General features: G+C 42.5%; 2 protein-coding genes across 3 annotated transcripts; both read right to left on the reverse strand.

Annotated features, from left to right (window-relative positions):
• Positions 1 to 527: 527 nt before the first annotated feature.
• LOC128607086 (low choriolytic enzyme-like) lies at positions 528 to 2,803 on the reverse strand. Of its 2 annotated transcripts, XM_053623715.1 has the most exons (5): positions 2,603 to 2,803; positions 2,106 to 2,171; positions 1,333 to 1,492; positions 954 to 1,035; positions 544 to 816 (listed from the first exon to the last, which is right to left on the reverse strand). In XM_053623715.1, exons 3-5 carry the CDS (start codon positions 1,490 to 1,492, stop codon positions 570 to 572), a joined length of 489 nt encoding a protein of 162 aa, XP_053479690.1. In that variant the 5' UTR covers positions 2,106 to 2,171; positions 2,603 to 2,803; the 3' UTR covers positions 544 to 569. The 2 variants fall into 2 exon arrangements, with proteins under 2 accessions (XP_053479688.1, XP_053479690.1); XM_053623713.1 differs by lacking the exons at positions 1,333 to 1,492; positions 2,603 to 2,803 and having other exon boundaries at positions 528 to 816; positions 2,106 to 2,389.
• Positions 2,804 to 4,026: 1,223 nt separating this feature from the next.
• LOC128607087 (low choriolytic enzyme) lies at positions 4,027 to 6,889 on the reverse strand. The gene is made up of 8 exons (XM_053623716.1): positions 6,812 to 6,889; positions 6,213 to 6,295; positions 5,775 to 5,930; positions 5,501 to 5,618; positions 4,967 to 5,145; positions 4,549 to 4,630; positions 4,287 to 4,411; positions 4,027 to 4,184 (listed from the first exon to the last, which is right to left on the reverse strand). Coding segments are annotated over exons 1-8 (810 nt in total). The 5' UTR covers positions 6,877 to 6,889; the 3' UTR covers positions 4,027 to 4,182.
• Positions 6,890 to 19,541: the final 12,652 nt, after the last annotated feature.

Consider the following 19,541-nt stretch of genomic DNA (forward strand, 5'->3'; position numbering starts at 1 on the left):
CTGAACACCATCCCACGCCCCTTGCAAGTTTTGCACATTTCTGTACTGACTAGCTGTACTTTTGCTGCAACTGTATCACTTTACCTGGCTGCTACCGCTATAACTGCTATGTCGACATATGATATAAGCTAATCTGCTGAATACTGTCATAGTACGTTATGTTTATATTCACAGCATTTTGAAAAAATGATATTGTTAGTCTTTTTGTTAGAATTGTGTACTGTTCGGCGCTACACTGTCTCCTACTGTGCCTATTGTCCTGTTTTAGTAGTTACTGTGCTGTCTCGTGTTGTTAGCGCATGTTTTCACGTGCACTTTATGTAGAAATACGTAGGTCTCATTTAGCTCTGTGTCGTCTCACGTAGTTAGTGTGTTGTTTTGTGTAGAACCGTGGTCCTGGAGGAATATTGTTTGTTGTGTCACTGTGTACGGTACGAGCTGTATATGGTTGAAATGGCAACGAAAGCCATTGACTTGACTTGACTTGAGTTATTTATTAAGCAGTGTCTTTTATTTTAACGTCATGTCGTATATGTAAAATATCGTGACGTCTGCTTCTGAGAAGTGACTCATAGGAAAAAAGAAATGAGTCCAGTTTGAGTGAAGTCATGGATTTTATTATTATTATTATTATTATTAATTGAAAGACCTCGCTCTGTTATATTCTTTGAGAGGGACCACCAGGAAATGGACCGGAAATTGAGTCTGTTGAGTCTGGCAATGTCGTTTTGGCTCATCTGGGTGGCCTGGCCGAAGGACACGTTGGCGTTCGGGATGGGGATCATGGTGGGCAGGCCGTTCTTAGAGAAAGCAGTTCTGGAAAAAAAAAAAACACAGTCAGGCTTTAGTGGCTTAACGTTTTACAATGCTTAGATACTAATAAGCTGATGTTAAACTATCTACGTGATAAAAATCGAATCATTGGTTGGATAGAGGTTTGATGAGTGTCTGACCTGTGGTACTGCATGACAGAGTTGTAGTCGTAAGGAGTTCCCTGGTTCAGGGTGGCGATCTTGTTGAAGTTGTGCTCCATGCCTGGTGAGCAAGCAAATCCAACTCAAATCAATACAGATCAACAGCTCAGCCGAGTAGAAGTTCCAATTTGTTGCCCGGTCCCATAGTTTTTGTTTCTTGGAATACGAACTGACTAGGCTTCAAAATGGCGGCCTATATAATGTAGTAATATATGGCGAGCTAGTTACAGTAGTTAGTTAAGATGATCCACCCCTGCACCATCCACTGCATTGAAGATCCTATGATCAAATTGACCTGAATTTTTTTTTCTTATGAATATATTACTAAGATCTGATAGAGTCACTCTTGGAGCTGTACCGCTCTGAATGTTCTCCCAGCCGACACGGATGTAGCTGTCACGGTCACTGCGGGTTTGTTCGTGGTTGAAGCCCAGGGCGTGAAGAAGCTCGTGCCGGATGGTCTTGTGGTAGACGCAGCCGCTTCGGGCTTCCCAAGACGTCCAACATAGGAGTAGCATCTGATTTAAAATAAATTTAAAAAAGAATACGATTTCACAACAACCACACACTAAACCTAATTTGTTTGTTTTTCATGTCTGTCCATAATCGTCTCAACTACAGCCGATACGCCACGACTAATTCCATCCATCATTGAAGACTCTGAATACGGTTTCTCTCGTTGTTCTCAGACACAGCGATGTCTCCTTCGACCAGCTCGGGCTCATCAGAGTCACGGTCATTTTTCACATTATGGTCACAATTTTCCAAAAATGTACTACTAGTAGTGTAATTATCATATACTATATGGGCAAAAGTTTGAGGTCAGGGCTCTGCTCAGGACAATCGAGTTCTTCCACTCCAACCGTAGTACATCGTGTTTTCACAGAGCTCGCTTTGTGCACAGGGGCGTCGGCATGCTCGGACATGCTCTAGCTTTACACTTTCCTATACACAGACAAGCTATACAATACAACTGACTTTGTGGCACCAGTTTGGTGAAGAACCACATATGGGTGTCATGGTCAGGAGTCCACAAAGCTTTGGCCATGTGTGTTTGCTTGTAAGTCGCTTTGGATAAAAACGTCTGCTAAATGAATAAATGTAAATGTGTGTGTGTGTGTGTGTACTTACAGATGTTGGTGTTCGCTCTCTCGATCAGCTCTCCCACAGAACGCTCAGCTAACGGGTCCTCGACAGCTATCGGAGAATAATAATTCGGTAAATTCTGTGTATTAACCTGAATGTTGTTCTCATACCGTAAATCATAATGCAGCGAAACATATCTCGTTTCGTCCTGTTCCATAATCTGATCAAGCGTTCATTTGCGCTTCGTTCCTCAACGATTCTCTACGCGATCGATGCGAACTGTACGCGAGTTGCGTTATTGGAAAACCACCCCGAAATTGATTCTTTCCAGTCCTCAAACACCATCAATTTGCCATCATTGATTACAATTTCTAATGAAATAAGGGAGTCGAGAATCCCAGGGGTTAAATGATTCAACTAGGTCTTACGTGCTAAAATAAGATCGAATAAAAGTTTCACGGAGAGCATAGGACTTACCGAACTTTGACAGAAATGCATGGTGCACATGAACGACACCGTAGTTGGTGGGAATAATATCTCACCTCGTCGTGAGCTCTGACAGACCACAGCAGCAGAGCGAGTACACTCACGATCACCTTACACACAAACATGGCGGTACAGGTCCTGTAACGAGAGCGAGCACTCAGCATTCTCTCTTAATAAACTTAATTAAGAATACTTAATAATAAAAGAATTAAAAATTGTAAGGCGGAAGGAGTTTGGAAAGAGTTTGATGGCGTAGAAGTCACTACGAGCACTCAACTAATCGAGTAATTAACTATGAGCATTTTAGACATTATGGAAATGAATGGAAATAAATAATTTTTTTAAAAAAATAAATAAAATAAACACTCTTACCTCCGATCTCGAAGAAGAAACGGTGATGTGATCGCACAGTGTCCGAGGGAGTCGGAGTCGCATTTTATACTCTCTTTTGTGTGCGCGAATTGATGAGCGGTTCCCACACATTCATCTCAGCAGCTGTTCATTCTCAAAAACATTATCTTTGCATGAGAGCGTACAACGGGATGGAGTCCATTTTGAGAAACGTGTCGATTATAACGGACCTTGATCCAGCGTAAAAACAGCTGTGGGGTTTTCCGTGACGAGCGCACGGTGTATTTCTATTCAGAACGAATGAAAGGTCACAGAATTGTTATCGAATTGTTCCATTTTGTCGTCACACTTCGTTTTCAGAAACACATGCATACAAGGGGTTAACCAGGTGACCTGCATTTTCTTATTCTAAGCGCGAATAAAAGCTGAATAAGTCACTGATTATCAGTCGTTTGTGTTTAAAATATTACTCCACTTAATAAGCAGAACAGGCGTTTTGTGTGTGGTCTGCACATGTCACATGACGCCGGAGCCCTGGAAGTGAACTGGTGTCACACTTGGTCCTGGACTACACCCAGGTTCACCCAGGAATCCGTCATGTCAGAGGGCCCAGATTGACCCACATAGATTTACAAGAAAAGTACTACTTCAGAAATCTGTTACGGTTTGTATAAGAACGCATGCGTTGGTAGGAGCATGGTGGAGCACTGGTTTGGGGATGGACGGTGGAGTCGGGAGAGCGAGTGGTAAGGATGCGTCTGCACCTGTGGGTGATTTACGAACAAGTACACTGTGTTTGATAGGAGCTGTGAGGAGATCACGAGAGCGGGGGAGACAAAGAGACAAGAGGGACACTGTGAGAGCTGAGCGGAACCGTGTGTGTTTATCTCTGTGTGTTTGTGCGTGTCTCCGTGTCGGACCATGAGTGAGAAAGTGCTGAGAAGCAAATTCGCAAATAAAAAGACCATATCGAATATCCCGCACAAGTCCTGTTCGATATAACTGTATAGCATTGTCAGGTTCTGGAAATGTGATACACTCGGTATTTCTGTGCGTTATTTATGATGTGAAAATCTCACTAATGGCTTACTAGAAGAAAAGCGATTCATAGAGGGGAGGAAATGAGTCTCATTTTTAATCTTGATTTTATTATTATTATTATTATTATTATTATTAATATTAATCTAATACGTTTTCTTTTCAATTACAATTAGGATCAACTGCAGGAATGGTATATCCTTCTAGAGGGACCAACGGGAAATGGACCGCTGCAGCGCTCTCCGGTCTCTGTACGAAGATAGAAAGAAAGAAAAAATGTCTAATCTGTAAATAAACTTCATTCCTCTGCTGTTTTCATAGGCACACTGTTGCGTCTTGCTAAATACTTACAACACTTGTAGAGTCTGTTGAGTCTGGCAATGTCGTTTTGGCTCATCTGGGTGGCCTGGCCGAAGGACACGTTGGCGTTCGGGATGGGGATCATGGTGGGCAGGCCGTTCTTAGAGAAAGCAGTTCTGGAAAAAAAAAAAACACAGTCAGGCTTTAGTGGCTTCACGTTTTACAATGCTTAGATACTAATAAGCTGATGTTAAACTATCTACGTGATAAAAATCGAATCATTGGTTGGATAGAGGTTTGATGAGTGTCTGACCTGTGGTACTGCATGACAGAGTTGTAGTCGTAAGGCGTTCCCTGGTTCAGGGTGGCGATCTTGTTGAAGTTGTGCTCCATGCCTGGTGAACAAGCAAATCCAACTCAAATCAATACGGATCAACCGTTCGTCAGATACAGCCTGAGGTGTGTTACGACTGAAGCGGAAGAGTTATAAGATGGATCTATCGGTAGTTTCCGAAAACCTTGATGTGCATAAAAGTTTTTGTTTTGCATTAAAGCGTGTCCTTTTTTAGGATTCTCGAACCTTCTCATCGACCAGTCAACTCCAACTAAACATACTGTGTCTAGTGGTTTATCCATCACTCGTTCGAGTGCCATGATGTCCTTATAATGACATTTCCCTGAGAAATATACCGTATGACTAAAAACTTATCGGATAAATCTTGGAGCTGTACCGCTCTGAATGTTCTCCCAGCCGACACGGATGTAGCTGTCGCGGTCACTGCGGGTTTGTTCGTGGTTGAAGCCCAGGGCGTGAAGAAGCTCGTGCTGGACGGTCTTGTGGTAGACGCAGCCGCTTCGGGCCAGAGACACTGTCTGGGCGTTATAACGACGTCCAACATAGGAGTAGCATCTGATTTAAAAAGAATCAGATTTAATGGCAACCACACTCTACGCCTAATTCCGCTTTTATTCATATGCTATGAGTGTAGATCATTCTCCAAAATAATAATAATAATAATAATATAGACCTATTGACACTGTGTCTCGAATGAATTGATCTGTAAGACATTCACAGGAGCGTTAAAACAAGAAATGTGGTGTTCATGAAAATCCTTTAAATACAGGCAGGAACATTGAGCAGGTGCTTAACCCATCTCTGTATACCCATAAATATTCGGACTTAAGTCGTAGACTCTGAATAAAGCCCGTAGAGCTGACAATATGGCTAAACAGGGTTGAATTGTCTCCATGAGTGTAGCACATACCCGTTGCGAGACTCGATGCTGATGTAGTCCCTCTGGTTAGTACGTGGCGTGAAGCGGATGCAGGAGAAGGACGCGAAGGAGTCCAGACCACGTTGAATAACCTGACGCTCACTACTCGCTGATGGGGTACAGAGGACGTGTCAATGAAACGGTCCGTAAACCTGACTTATTTTGGTCAGCGCTATTATAGACAGACGTTCCACGTTCCAGAAGGAGAATTATACAACGACATTGTTATGGTTCGTGTTTAATAATGACAGAGTTTATTACATACAGTAGTGGTTGAGGATGACGTAGGGCACGTAGACTTTCCCGTCTGTAGACTTCGGCCACATGCAGCCCGTAGACGTGCAGGGATCGGCGTTTCTCTCGCCGTCCGCAGACACGGCGATGTCTCCTTCGACCAGCTCGGGCTCATCAGAGTCACGATCTAGTCACGGAGAGCGTTTTACGTAACGTTTTTAACGTCTTACACGTGTACACCGTGTCCGTGACTCAATCGGCATGGTTACCGTCACAACGTAATCGTGGAAGATGGGTCACCCCAAAAAAATCCCAGGTTCCGACCCGGAGAAGAGTTCCACAGTGTGTTCAACGTATAATTCGGCGACTCTAGTTTCTTAAATGTGTACCGGCGTGGCTTTAATAGCCGATTATCGGCCGAGTTTCGACTTTAAGGTGTGTGTGTGCGTGTGTGTGTGTGTGTACTTACAGACGTTAGTGTTCGCTCTCTCGATCAGCTCTCCCACAGAAAGCTCGGCTAACGGGTCCTCGACTGCTATCGGACACAACGTCATCACGCTGAGTAATCATTCGGTAAATCCTGCGTGTTAACCTGACGCTAACTGCTAAGACGCTACAATAACAGTACGTGAATAACCATTCACTAATACCTGAATGAACGCTTACTTAAATATGAACCAGTGATAAGTTAAGGCGCGTACTAATCACAAACTAATGAAGAGCTAATTCATGTGAGAATAACGACCGCCTGAAGTACAGGTTAGTACGTGTATATACAGGAGTTTAAGAGCACACGACTTACCAGGCTTTTAAAGAGAGTCGGATTGCGCGTGGGAAAGAGAGAAAGCAATAAACAAAATAGACAGTGAGTGACAAATATAACATTCAGCTGGCGTTAATTTATTATAATCATAGTGTGTGAGGAATCATGAATGTGTGTGTTGGTGGCATTATTATCTTGGAATAAGTGTAGAGCTCCTGTGTATTAACACATAATCCCGCTCTCAGGTTTGATCATTCCTCCGATATATGATATATATATATATATATAAATAATATCTCACCTCGTCGTGAGCTCTGACAGAACAGAGCAGCAGAGCGAGTACACTCACGATCACCTTACACACAAGCATGGCGGCACAGGTGCTGGAACGAGAGGAAGCACTCGGCATCACAGCTGAATATACAAACTTATACAATGTACAAGTACAGATGAATATACAAACGAACACAGGGAGTGGTAAATGGTCTGCACTTACATAGTGTTTTATAGTTGTATAGCGGTTCTACAAAGTGCTTTACACTGGTTCTCATTCATCCATTCACACTCACACACACCAGCAGTAGCAGAGGTGCCATGTAAGGCACTAACTTGCCATCGGGAGCAACTTAGGGTTCGGTGTCTCGCCCAAGGACACTTTGACATGTGGAGTCACGTGGGCCGGGAATCGAACCTCCGACCCTACGATTAGTGGACAACCCGCTCTACCACCTGATCCACAACTGGAGTCAGTCTCTCTCTCTCTGTCTCTCTCTCTCTCTGTCTCTCTGTCTGTCTCTCTCTCTCTCTCTGTCTCTCTGTCTGTCTCTCTCTCTCTCTGTCTCTCTCTCTGTCTGTCTCTCTCTCTCTGTCTCTCTCTCTCTCTGTCTCTCTGTCTGTCTCTCTCTCTCTCTCTCTCTGTGTCTCTCTGTCTCTCTCTCTGTCTGTCTCTCTCTGTCTGTCTCTCTCTCTCTGTCTCTCTCTCTCTGTCTCTCTCTCTCTGTCTCTCTGTCTGTCTCTCTCTCTCTCTCTCTCTGTGTCTCTCTGTCTCTCTCTCTCTCTCTCTCTCTGTCTCTCTCTCTCTCTCTGTCTCTCTTTGTCTGTCTCTCTTCCTCTGTCTCTCTCTGTCTTTCTGTCTCTCTCGCGCTCTCTTTCTCTGTCTCTCTGTCTCTGTCTCTCTCTCGCTCTCTGTCTTTCTCTCTCTCTCTGTCTCTCTTTCTCACTCTCTCTCTGTCTGTCTCTCTGTCTCTCTCTCTGTCTCTCTCTCTCTCTGTCTCTCTCTCTCTCAGTCTCGCTCTCCCTCCCTCATTGTGAGGGTCTGCATTGTGAAGGAAGAGTTTGGGGATGAGTCCATGGCAGTGGATTTGTTTAGGGTGGAAATATTCTGTTGTTGTTGTTGTTGTTGTTGTTTTCTTTTGGTTTCTGTTTTCTTTCTACTGAAAACCACAAAGCATAAACTCCTGTGTACAGAAGACGTCGACAAACCTTTACAACGTTACAGCTTCACCTCTGACTGTCACACCGACAGCGGAGGCTCCTTCCCTAAAGGTCATCTCCTTTAATATTTAAATGAATAATAAATAAAGCATAGCCATTATAAACACGAGGGAAATACGTGAATGACACTTACCTTTGATCCGAGAGAAGAAGTGAACGTAGTGTGTCTGAGTGAGAGTTCGTTTTATACTGGTTTTGTGTGTGTACTCAAAGTGATAAGACGCTCCCCGTGTATAAAAGCAGCTGATAATTCTCCAAAAAAAAAAAAAAAAAAAAAAAGTCTTAATATGAATCTGTTTAAAAAAAAAAAAAAAAAAAATGTAGATTATAGTGGACCTTGATCAAGTTTAGAAGCAGGTGTGGTGTTCCCATGATCAGTACACAAACACAGTGGGGTGTTTTTATTATTATTATTATTAGTATTATTATTATTATTATTATTATTATTATTTTGGGTTGGTTTTTCTTTTTTGCAATTCATGGAAAACACAAACCATTTTTTTTTCCTGTTTAGGGGAAAGAAGAAGCTGGACAGTAAAGCTTAAGTGTCTCTTTGATCTATTTCAATAATGAGGGTCTGTTAAAAACACAGGTGTGCCTGGTAAGGTTTGGAAAATCTGTTATCATAATCCAAACAAGCAGACGGAGCTTGAGTCTGAGCCGTGCTGACAGAGTTGGACCTGAGGCAGGGTTCACTCCAGGACCTGAGACAGGGACAGAGAGACGGACACGACCTGAATCAAACACAGAGTGAGAATTTAGGGTCGTGGTACTCAGAGTGCGGTTCTGAAGCACAGCCAGGAAGTCCACGCTTTTCTTATTTTAGGAGGGGGGCACGTTGATGTTTTTTCCAAATTATAATCATCAACAAAAACAAATTACAATTAGTAATTTGTTGCTCCTCCTCGGGCTTTTATGACGGCCTGAACTCTTTGAGGCACGGACTTCACTGTTCTCCGTCAAGCTGGTTAGATCAGATCAGATCAGATCAGATCAGCTTTGCAGGATGGAGGCTTTTTTTAAATTATTTCCACCATAGATTTTCAGTCGGCTTGAGCTCCGGACTGTTTGCTGGCCATGTCGTTGAGTTGATCTGAAGAAAAGCTTTGCTCTGTGACAAGACGCATCATCATCCTGAACCAAACCTATTTTCTATCGATGGAATGAGAGAAGGGTCCAAAATGTCAGCGTACACCTGTGCACTGACTGTTGAGGTCTCTCCTGGTGCTTTACCCCATGAAAACCTCATATCATAAACAAGTGGGGAAATTTTCTTGTTTTCTTCAAGCGGTCATCTTTATATGTCTGGTTAGAACCTCACCCGACAAAAGCTCCAGCACCATCTCCTTGGCCGATGCAGATTCATCACCGATTCATCACTGAGTATCACGTTCATCCAATCATCCACACTCCATGATCGCATCTCTTTAGCCCACTCTAACCTTGTCGTCATCTGTTTAGGTGTTAGTGCTGCTTTCCTTTTATAACCTTCCCATTTTGTTTATACTTGCACCGAATTTTTAGACCCCATGTCGGATTTCCTTCTTGAAGTAGGAAGGAGTTTTATAATCCTCTCCACTGTTTCCACTGACGACTCTCTTGCCGGGGCCGTGTTTCCTTTCAAAAAAGTCCCAGGTTAAGGTGTGTATAAGCACTTTCTTTTAACTGCAGACTGATTTTGCATTTTTCGACTTGTACTGGTATTTGTTTTAGAGCTGCAAATCACAAGGAGATTCCATAATTTGATTTGTATGGCGTTAATTAACCTGATTTAATGTGATCCGTTTGAGGTATGTTTCACGAAGACAGAATGCTCAGCTATTAAGCAAAAAGGGTTTTGTGTCATATCTGTGATTTGTTTATTTGCTACGAAGTAAAAAAAAAAAAAAAAAGCCGTGTGAGCGTCCTCTAAGTGTGGTGATTCCATCTTTTTTGCCAGGGGTTGTAGTGGGATTTCAGACACATCCTAGGTCTGTTGAGATCCCTGTGGTTAGTGCATAAGGATTAGCCAATCAGAGCACTCATTACCAACAAGAGCAGAAAACCTCAGACACCATCACTGACTGTGACTTTGCCAATTAGCGTCTCTTTCTGTCCTGTTTTTATGTTTCATTCAAGTGTGTGTGTGTGTGTGTGTGTGTGTGTGTGTGTGTGTGTGTGTGTATTGAAAGAGAAAACACTGTTACCATGGAAATCAGAGTCAGGAGACTAATTCTGTTTCTCGACCTTAAGCTCGTTAAAACTTTTCCGACATCAACCATTGGAGGAGAAGAGGAAATATGATGCCCCTGTTACCGTAGCAACACCTTCATCTGTTATTTGTACCAGCGCTCTAGTTTAACACACACACACACACACACACACACACACACACCTGCAAAGGTAAACCCTCAGTTCTCTCGAATTTGTGTTCTTGGCATCACATCCCTTAGCAAAGTTTTAATACTGAACACTGATACTGAAGACCTCACGTCCCCTATGTTCAGGGACAGGAACCCCAACGCTTTAGGCCACACCCACTTCCGGTTTAAATCCGATCGAGCAGAGGTATACAAAGTTCAAAACTACGCCAAAAGAGCTGTCTTTTTTTCCACCGGAAAAATGAGCCAATCAGATATTAACAATATTAACTGACAGTCTCTGGAAACCCCGCCCCTTCCCTCATTTCACACTACGATTCACATGCAAGTTCTAGGCCTAGAACGTTTACTACATGGACTATCTACTCCAAACCGTTTGGAGACACGTACTGACAGATCTCTGACAAATCTGGTTGTTGTTGTTGTTGTCTTGGCTATAAATGTAAAAACTGTCAAAAACTGAGAGTCTGAATGGAATGCCAAATATGTTTATTGAGTATATTTGAAAAACAAACCAACAAAAACAAAGCAGGAAAAATGTAGCCATGTAGCAACACACACACACACACACACACAAGAGTGAACAAAGTTATAATTCTCATAAAATAATCACTTGCTTACATTCCCAGACTCTCCTGTAAAATCTGCAGCATTACTGCCTCCATGTGGCCTGTCTAAGAACTGCAACATCAAACACCTGTGTGAACAGCTGTGTGTGTATCTGTGGCGTCTTTTTTTTTTTTTTTTTTTTTTAAAGCTAACTCACGTCGTAAATTATCTTTGAAACAATGCGACTCTATAATAGTGCATAACAAATATTCTATTCTATTGTAGTCTATTTTACTCTTTCTTGTATTATTCTATCACGTTGCATTGTATTATTATTTTGTCATATTCAAATCACCTTCTGTTATATTCTATTCTGTCATTGCCTGTTATATGTAGTGTAAAGCCTGTGTGTGATGCTGGGCCTCAGTTAGAGTTCGTGGCGCAAGAGAAAAGCATTCACAATATCGTGGATAGACTGAAGTTTGAATCCCTTCCATGGCTGGGAGCCACGGGTGCAAAATTGGCTGTGCTCTCGGGGTGGGAGGGGCATACTCTCTCCCCTCAGATTAATTACTGATGACAGCATGTTGTGGCCAATGATTGTTGAGGACAAAATTTGAATTGTAATGGTTTTGATTTTTAATGACGGCTCGTCTCAGATCTGAATGTCTTCTGTAGGACCGATAGCACACAAGTTGTTACACAGCCAGACCCAATTAGCATCCAGAAAGTGCCACTAAAAAGCTCTTTTCAAAGTTCTTAAAGTAAAGTGTGTTACAATAATACTTGTGCTGCTTTTACTGAGATGAAAAGCCACATTTACATTTGATACATCACACAATTAATAAGATATATTCATGAAAAATAGAAGTCTGGGCCTAATGATCTATAAAGCGCTGAATGGGCTCACACCACAGTGCCTGAGCAAACTTTTGGTCTTTAATGACGCGGCATGCCTGTACTGATCAAAAGGTGCAGGCTCTTTATTAGTACCTAGAATAATGAAGACTACAGCAGGGGGTAGAACTTGTTCCTTCCGATCCCCACCCCATACCTAGTTAATAAGCGTTCCAATTAGTGCTCAGAACTCACGCCCAGTCTCAATCTTTCAGTCTCAGAGGTTCTCTGAATTCAACAGACCACCAACAGTTTCACTAAACCCCACCCCGAGAAACTCCATTAACCCGAACCACTGTCCCTGAGCTTTCAACAGGTCTGGAAAAGAAAAAAAAACACTTTTACACACTTTTAAAAGTTCTGGAGTGATAAATCATCACAGAACATAAAAACCACTCAGCATCCAGCAGTTTTAAAAGTTAATTGCTCATCTAAATGTCAGTACAAAGCAATAAATGTTTAAGAGTGCACTTGAAACAGTGGTGACTGTCCACACACACACACACACACACACACACACACACACACACCTGCTGATATACTGTGTGCATTCACAGCTCAATGGCAGCCCTTTTAAAAGGCGTTCCAATAAAAAGCTGATTTATCGCTGGTCAACAGAGACTCGTCTCTTCCTCCGGCGTCCCAGCATGCATTATTCAGGACACGGCTAATCACTCTGTAAGTGTGGAGGGGGAAGTGCAGTGGGCCGGGGGCTACATGCTCCTCACACATAAATACAAATACAAGCAGAGGAACACCAAAAAGACGATTTCAGCTCCCTTTGAAAGGAGAATCGTCCCAACGCTTTCTCCGGGAAAGATAAAAAGAGGTGGAGGAGGAGGCGGAGTCTGAGAAATAAGCATGATTAGGGTTGAGGACTGAGCTGATCATCTGACAATGATTTGTAAACGTCTCTGTAGTTGAATTAACCTTGAGCGTTCTGCAGGGTAAGTTCTGCTGGCAGTTTGAGAGTTAGCACAGAGCGTTAGCGGGTCTCAGAGGCGTCACTGTGATGGAGTCGAGTGAACTCTCAGAAACACAACGATGAGAGAAACAGTGAAGGTTTAATATCTCCTGATGATAACACACCCTGGTGATGTGATCAAATGATTACAGTCATGTGGAATGTGTAGAATAAAGGAAACGCACTGAGCTGTGATTAAAAAGGCGGGGAGTGAATCTGTTTCACAGATAATCAGGTTATCCTGAGCCGTTTCCACCTGCTGTCTGTAAATAACCGTCGCGTTGGGACGCCTCTTTTAACTCCTGAATCGAATCGACAGGTTTAATCGAATCGCACTGACGCACGAGAAATAGATTGTGACATGTTTAAGATGTGGTCTATTTCTATAGGAAATATAGAGCTGATTGTAGGGCTGCGAAAACTCACAGACAAAAATAAATAAGAACAATAATTTCCCCAGTACATAAAATATCTGCTATGAAATTCATCATGTAGCAAACGTTCAGTTACTGATCCCGAAATTCATCAATTAAACTTGAGAATGAGCGCTGAAACATCTTCTCTCTAAATCCCCATTTCAACTCGGACTCATTCAGTGGAGCTTCATTTGCATCTACAATATTTATGTATGTACACTGCGTAATCTATAATATCGTAATATAGCAGTATATAAATATATATATAATATATATATATATATATGTAGTATTGTAATATAGCATATAATATTGTAATATAGTAGTATATATATATATATATATATATATATATATATATATATATATATATATATATATATATATATATGTAGTATTGTAATATAGTATATAATATCGTAATATAGTAGTATATATATATATATATATATATATATATATATATGTAGTATTGTAATATAGTATATAATATCGTAATATAGTAGTATATATATATATATATATATATATATATATATATATATATATGTAGTATTGTGATATAGTATATAATATCGTAATATAGTAGTATATATATATATATATATATATATATATATATGTAGTATTGTGATATAGTATATAATATCGTAATATAGTAGTATATATATATATATATATATATATATATGTAGTATTGTGATATAGTATATAATATCGTAATATAGTAGTATATATATATGTAGTATTGTAATATAGTATATAATATCATTAAACGGATTCAAGAGCCGCTGGAACTGAAGCTTCAGTGCTAATGCTATTTGGGAACGCAGCAACCCTTATTCGTCCACGTTGTGTATGATCCGGCGTACACAAATTCTGTGGACATTTTCGCACTCGTTACTACGGCAACCGACATTTAACAATCTTTCTGCTGTTCATGAATAAACTTCTGCTAAAGTTGGTGAGATCGAGGGGACACGTCAATCATGAGGACACATCAGACCAACAGGCAGCCTGACAGTGTGTGTGTGTGTGTGTGTGTGTGTGTGTGTGTGTGTGTGTGTGTGGTTAACTGTCTCTATCATAATGAATGCATGCTCACTCCTCGCTGTCTTCAGCACTGACAGCTCCATCGACCGAATCACAGTTTAGAGCTACATGAAGACGAGCGCGTGCTGGAGAATTTAGTGTCACTTGAATTTGTTACTGAGACTAAAGTGATGAGTATTTAGAGACGATTTGATGCTGAAGGACTATATTTAAGATCCAGAGCTGTTAATGCAGGTGAATTTGCTTGCAAAATGTGTAAGCTGAAGAAAGACAGAAAAAAACACCTTTAACACAGATGTGAGTGAACGTAAGAGGAAAGATAAATGTGAATCAAAAAGAAATGTAAACGGGTCAAGACCAGAAGCATTTCGTTTTTTTCAGAGCTTCATGATATTTATTCAGCCCCATCACAGTGTTGAAAAATAGACGAGTTGAAATGTCTCTCCCACCTGTAAGCAGGCTCGACAAATCCCTCTATTATATTGGGTTTAAAGCTCGACTCAGTTTTTCACAAAGCTCAGAAATCCTCTTACTCTAAACACTCTGTGCAGAGTCTCTTCACCTCCAGAGCTTCAGCCATCACAGATCTTCAGCTCTCCTGATTCTGATCAGCTGAACGAACCCAAACTCCAGAAGTTCAAATAATAAACAATACAAACATAAAAAACGGGGCCAGAGAGTTCTTATTTCTGGTGAGAACTGTGATACGACACTTTATGAGAATTTTCTCTCAAGTTTTATTCCTGGATTAGTTCCTGGAACCTTTACTCAGATTAATCAGATTACTCAACGTTCTCATCACTGCATGGATTTTTCTGGACAGATGAAGGGATTTAGCGTGAACACCCGGTGGATCGACAGAGGCGGCCCAAACAGCTTTGGAGGACGGACGTCTGGGAGAATGTCGTGTTTAGTGAAGATGGATTTGTCAGCCAGCCTCTGAAAGTTTCAGCGAGCATTTAGTGGCCGCGTCATTTATTTTCTTCGGCTCGCCTCTGAATCATAAAAATGTCACACGCCGACGCGGTCCATCATAAAACCCGAGAACCGCTAAACTCCGAGAACGCATCCATTTCATAGCACATGGCCGCTGTTTCAGGATCGATATCGCCGAGTCCGCGGGGAAAAGCCTCGGATCTAGAGCGAGAGAAAACCGTAAACAGTCTGAACGCCGCCTTTTACTGACTTCCACACTTAGTGATGTTTCTTATGAGTGTAGAGCAGAAAAATGACATTTACACTAACACACACACACACACACACACACACACACACAGAATCCAGTGTGGTTTAGCTACAGCCATTAGTACATCTGCACTCAGGTCAGTCTGAGACGTATTCAGCTTTTTTTACTTTTTAAAAGAAATGATGAGGCCAATGCGGAGGCTTTTAAAGAGAACCAGAGCCAGTTAGCAGAGCGACTCAGAGCCGCCTTACAGGAAATCAGAGGAAGACAGAGAGAGAGAGAGAGAGAGAGAGAGAGAGAGAGAGAGAGAGAGACATCACAGCTTCCTCACATCACCAGCTGCAAAACTTTTAGACAGTTGATAGGATCATGGAGAGATGGGAACACACACTCGCTACATCAGCATTTATTCCAATCTGTTCCTATCACATTTCATCACGTCATATTTGTCTTAGCTTTGTCTCTCTCTCTCTCTCTCTCTCTCTCTCTCTCTCTGTGTGTGTGTGCATGAGGTCAAAGTTGAGTCTTAGGGAATTGGAAAATATAAACACCAAGCATGTAAGCTAGCCAATGATTGAGACTAATGACAGGCCTATGTAGGGAAGAAAACACTCAGTGTCATGCTATTATAGGTAAATAATCAACAACAGGATGGAGTGATGAAGCAGAGTTACTGTTATCACTTTAAAGTTGATTATTCTCCATACACGTCCGTGTGAAGGAGCTGTTACTACAGAAACATCAGGGTATTAGAACGAGCGAGGTATAAAGCTGAGGTATAAAGCCTGCTCACACATAGCTGTAAATCTTTTCTTTCCCAGTCATTTTTCTCTCTTCATTTTTGCTCCTTTTCTTTCTGTATCATTATCTCTCTCTCCATCATGCCCATGGAGGAGGTGAGCGTCAGTAAGAGACTCTTGCCCTGCGACTCCTCTTCCTCCTGTCAGAAGAAGAACCTTTCACCAACTTACAGCTCGTTCTCTCATCGTCTTTTGTCCTTCCAGACGAGGCGGGACGCACAGATATCTCAGAGATGGAAAGAGAGATGAGGATCCTCCACTCCTCCATTGTCCTCAAAACAGGTTTCATTGCAGTTATTTCTCTCACACGCTCCACATGAGGAAACTGCCTCCATCTGAATGCTGTTTTCTGGATACAGCTTTAATTAAACATATACACTGTGAGAACCTTACAGCGTTTAACTAGGGTTTTCTGTGTAAAGGTGTGCTCTGGATTGAGGGAGTTGACTGAGAAATGGGATCTGGCGTACAATAAGAGCTCTTGTGGCTGTTGTTCCTGCTTCGCTTCATATCTCTTCATTTCTCATCTTCATTCCTAGACCCGGTCCACACAGATACGGGTACTGTATGTGTTTAAAAACATGGAGGAGGAGGATTAGGGTTAATTGGTAGAGAGGAGAGGTAGGGTGGAGGGGTAGAGAGGAGGGGTAGGGTGGAATGGGGTGCAGGGTCAGGGTGGAGGGGTAGAAAGGAGGGTTAGAGAAGGGGGTAGGGAGGAGGGGTAGGGTAGAATGGGGTGAAGGGGCAGGGTAGAGGGGTAGAGAGAAGGGTTAGGGTGAAGGGGTGGAGTGGAGGATTAGGATGGAGGGTTAGGGTAGAGGGGTAGAGAGGAGGGGCAGGGTGGAAGTGTAGGGTGGATGTGCTGGGTGGAGGGGTAGAATGGAGGGGCAGGGTGGAGGGGTAGAGTGGAGGGGCAGAGTGGATGGGTAGGGTGGAGGGGCAGAGTGGATGGTTAGGGCGGAGGGTAGAGAGGAGGGGTAGGGTGGAAGGGTAGCGTGGAGGGGCAGAGTGGATGGGTAGGGTGGAGGGTAGAGAGGAGGGATAGGGTGGAAGGGTAAAGAGGAGGGGTAGAGAGGAGGGGTAGAGAGGAGGAGTAGGGAGGAAGGGTAGGGGGGAAGGGTAGAGTCGAGGGGTAGGGTGGAATAGGGTGGAGGGGTCAATTGAATGTACTGAGTAATGGATCCTCATCACAGCCTTCAAGAAGAAGTGTCTCATCTGAGGCTGATCTCCACAAACACCAAGTTCCCCAGCCATCTCAAATCCTCCTTCATCTTCTTCACCATCATCACAGAGGAGACACACTCAGTCATGCCAGCGTGGCTCTTTGCTCTTTATTTTATGTTTTTTCTTTCTTTCTTTGTGTCAGCTGCAGTAGCTCTCACTCGCTTTCTCTTTCTCTTCAGCACTGTCAGTCCGATCACTCAAAGTATCTGCTTTTATTCTCTCTCTCTCTCTCTCTCTCTCTCTCATGCTGTTATAAACTGCTCTGTTTCCTCTCAGCTCTTCTGGATCTGGCAGGTGTCCATCAAGACAATATGGATGGCACTGAATGGCTGCTTTTTTCTCTATCTTTGTGTCTGCAGGCTACAGATACCAGCATTTCATTCACATTTCTGCTTTCCAGCATTTCATCTCTTTTCTGTTGAGGTCGCCATATTTGAGCCGAATTTCTGGCTTCGCTGCGCAACATGAATGTCGCTAATTACTTTGGTATAAACAGTACTGTGACAAACTGTTGATAAAGTATATTGTGTACTTTCCCCCTGAACTGTTGATTCCACTTAAACTGGCAGAAAAATGATCAATCTGTGTTCTCCAGATGTATTTATCCCACAAGCAGCTTCTCATCCCGTTCTGGAGAACCTCAAAGAGTAGGTTACGTTTTTACTGTTGAAGTCACACTTTAACTTTGTTCTATAACAAACATCTATAAGCACAGACAAAACGAAACTGACCTTATAACACGAATAGACTGTAGGTTGAAAGACTGCCAGCTGAACTGAGTATCAGAGACGTGAGATGTAAAGTGTACATAATGGTTTTTATCCTGTCTGCCTGTGCTGTAATCACGGCTTTTATTTCAGAAAGACTCTCCATTTGATCCAATTTACAGAGAAGCTCAGGAATAAACAGAGCAGAGCCGTGTTTATGGATTACAAGCTCGTAATGCAGGAGAGTCAATAGCAGGTCGTTCCAGCTGATGACTCGGAGAGACACGGGGAAAACGAGAGATAAGGAGACTGGGGCAGATGAGTGGCAGCAACAGAGAGGAAGGAAGAGCAGAAACAGGATAAGGTGACAGATTGGATTTACTCGATAAGAGAGAACGAGGTGAAAGGCCTATTGAGTTTCCAGTGAGTTTAGGACAGAGAGCACGGTCTTGTTTCCCAGCATGCATTTTTCTACATTGGAGTTTCTCTTTGTGCTACGTTCAAATACTGTACTAAGTGGTTGAATACTGTGTGTGTGCGCTAACTGAGTAACTGACCTGGTCCCTGAAGCTGCACCATGTCTGATAGATCCTGTAGGTGGATGAAGAGCACCAAACCTCCTGCGCCAAACAGCAGAACAAACCAGAAAGAGCAGGAAAGCTTGGGCCGAGATCCCCGACGTGACTCCCGCCTCCCTCTCACAGCCTCCAGCACTTTACAGTCCACCCACAGCATCGCTATACACACTAGAAAATGAAAAGAGAGAGATAAGATGTTAGTGAAGAGACAAGGTGACGGTGAAACGGTGTCTAATCAGATGGTGAGGTTGCAAGTATTAAGTTCAAGTTATCGTGTGTTGGTCATTTAATCTGGATGTATTTCACGGTTAATAATGACGATCGAAGCCGAGCAGAGCAGATATCAAGAGGAGGAACTACAGCATCTCCCTACAGAACAAGAGAAAAAGCGTAAAAACATCAAACTTAGCATGAGGAGTCCATCACTAGGCACGTCACATGTTGGTGAAGACACTGAGTCCGGTCCCTCTGTAATCCAGCACCTCACCTGAGCTGTCTGTGGACACAAAGCCACCGTTATTCCCTGCTGTTATCCAAATTAAACACACCCCACATCCACAATCCTGTTTATACACGTGATAACACGTCATCTTCTAGCAGTAGTCGTGTCCTTACACACGTGATGTGTACAGTCATGTGCTTCGTCATCTGAAGTCTCCATTGAATCGTTTTATCTTTCACATTTTAAATAGTAAATGGAGTCGGTTCATTGCCTCCGGCTGCACTGTGATTTTGCCAGTCTGCCTCGTGTTTAAACAGAATGAAAATCAACAAAAAGGTGTGTGTTATGGAGCGGCCGGTCAGTCA

This window comes from Ictalurus furcatus, chromosome 4, assembly GCF_023375685.1.
Source record: "Ictalurus furcatus strain D&B chromosome 4, Billie_1.0, whole genome shotgun sequence".
Taxonomy (NCBI): Eukaryota; Metazoa; Chordata; class Actinopteri; order Siluriformes; family Ictaluridae; genus Ictalurus; species Ictalurus furcatus.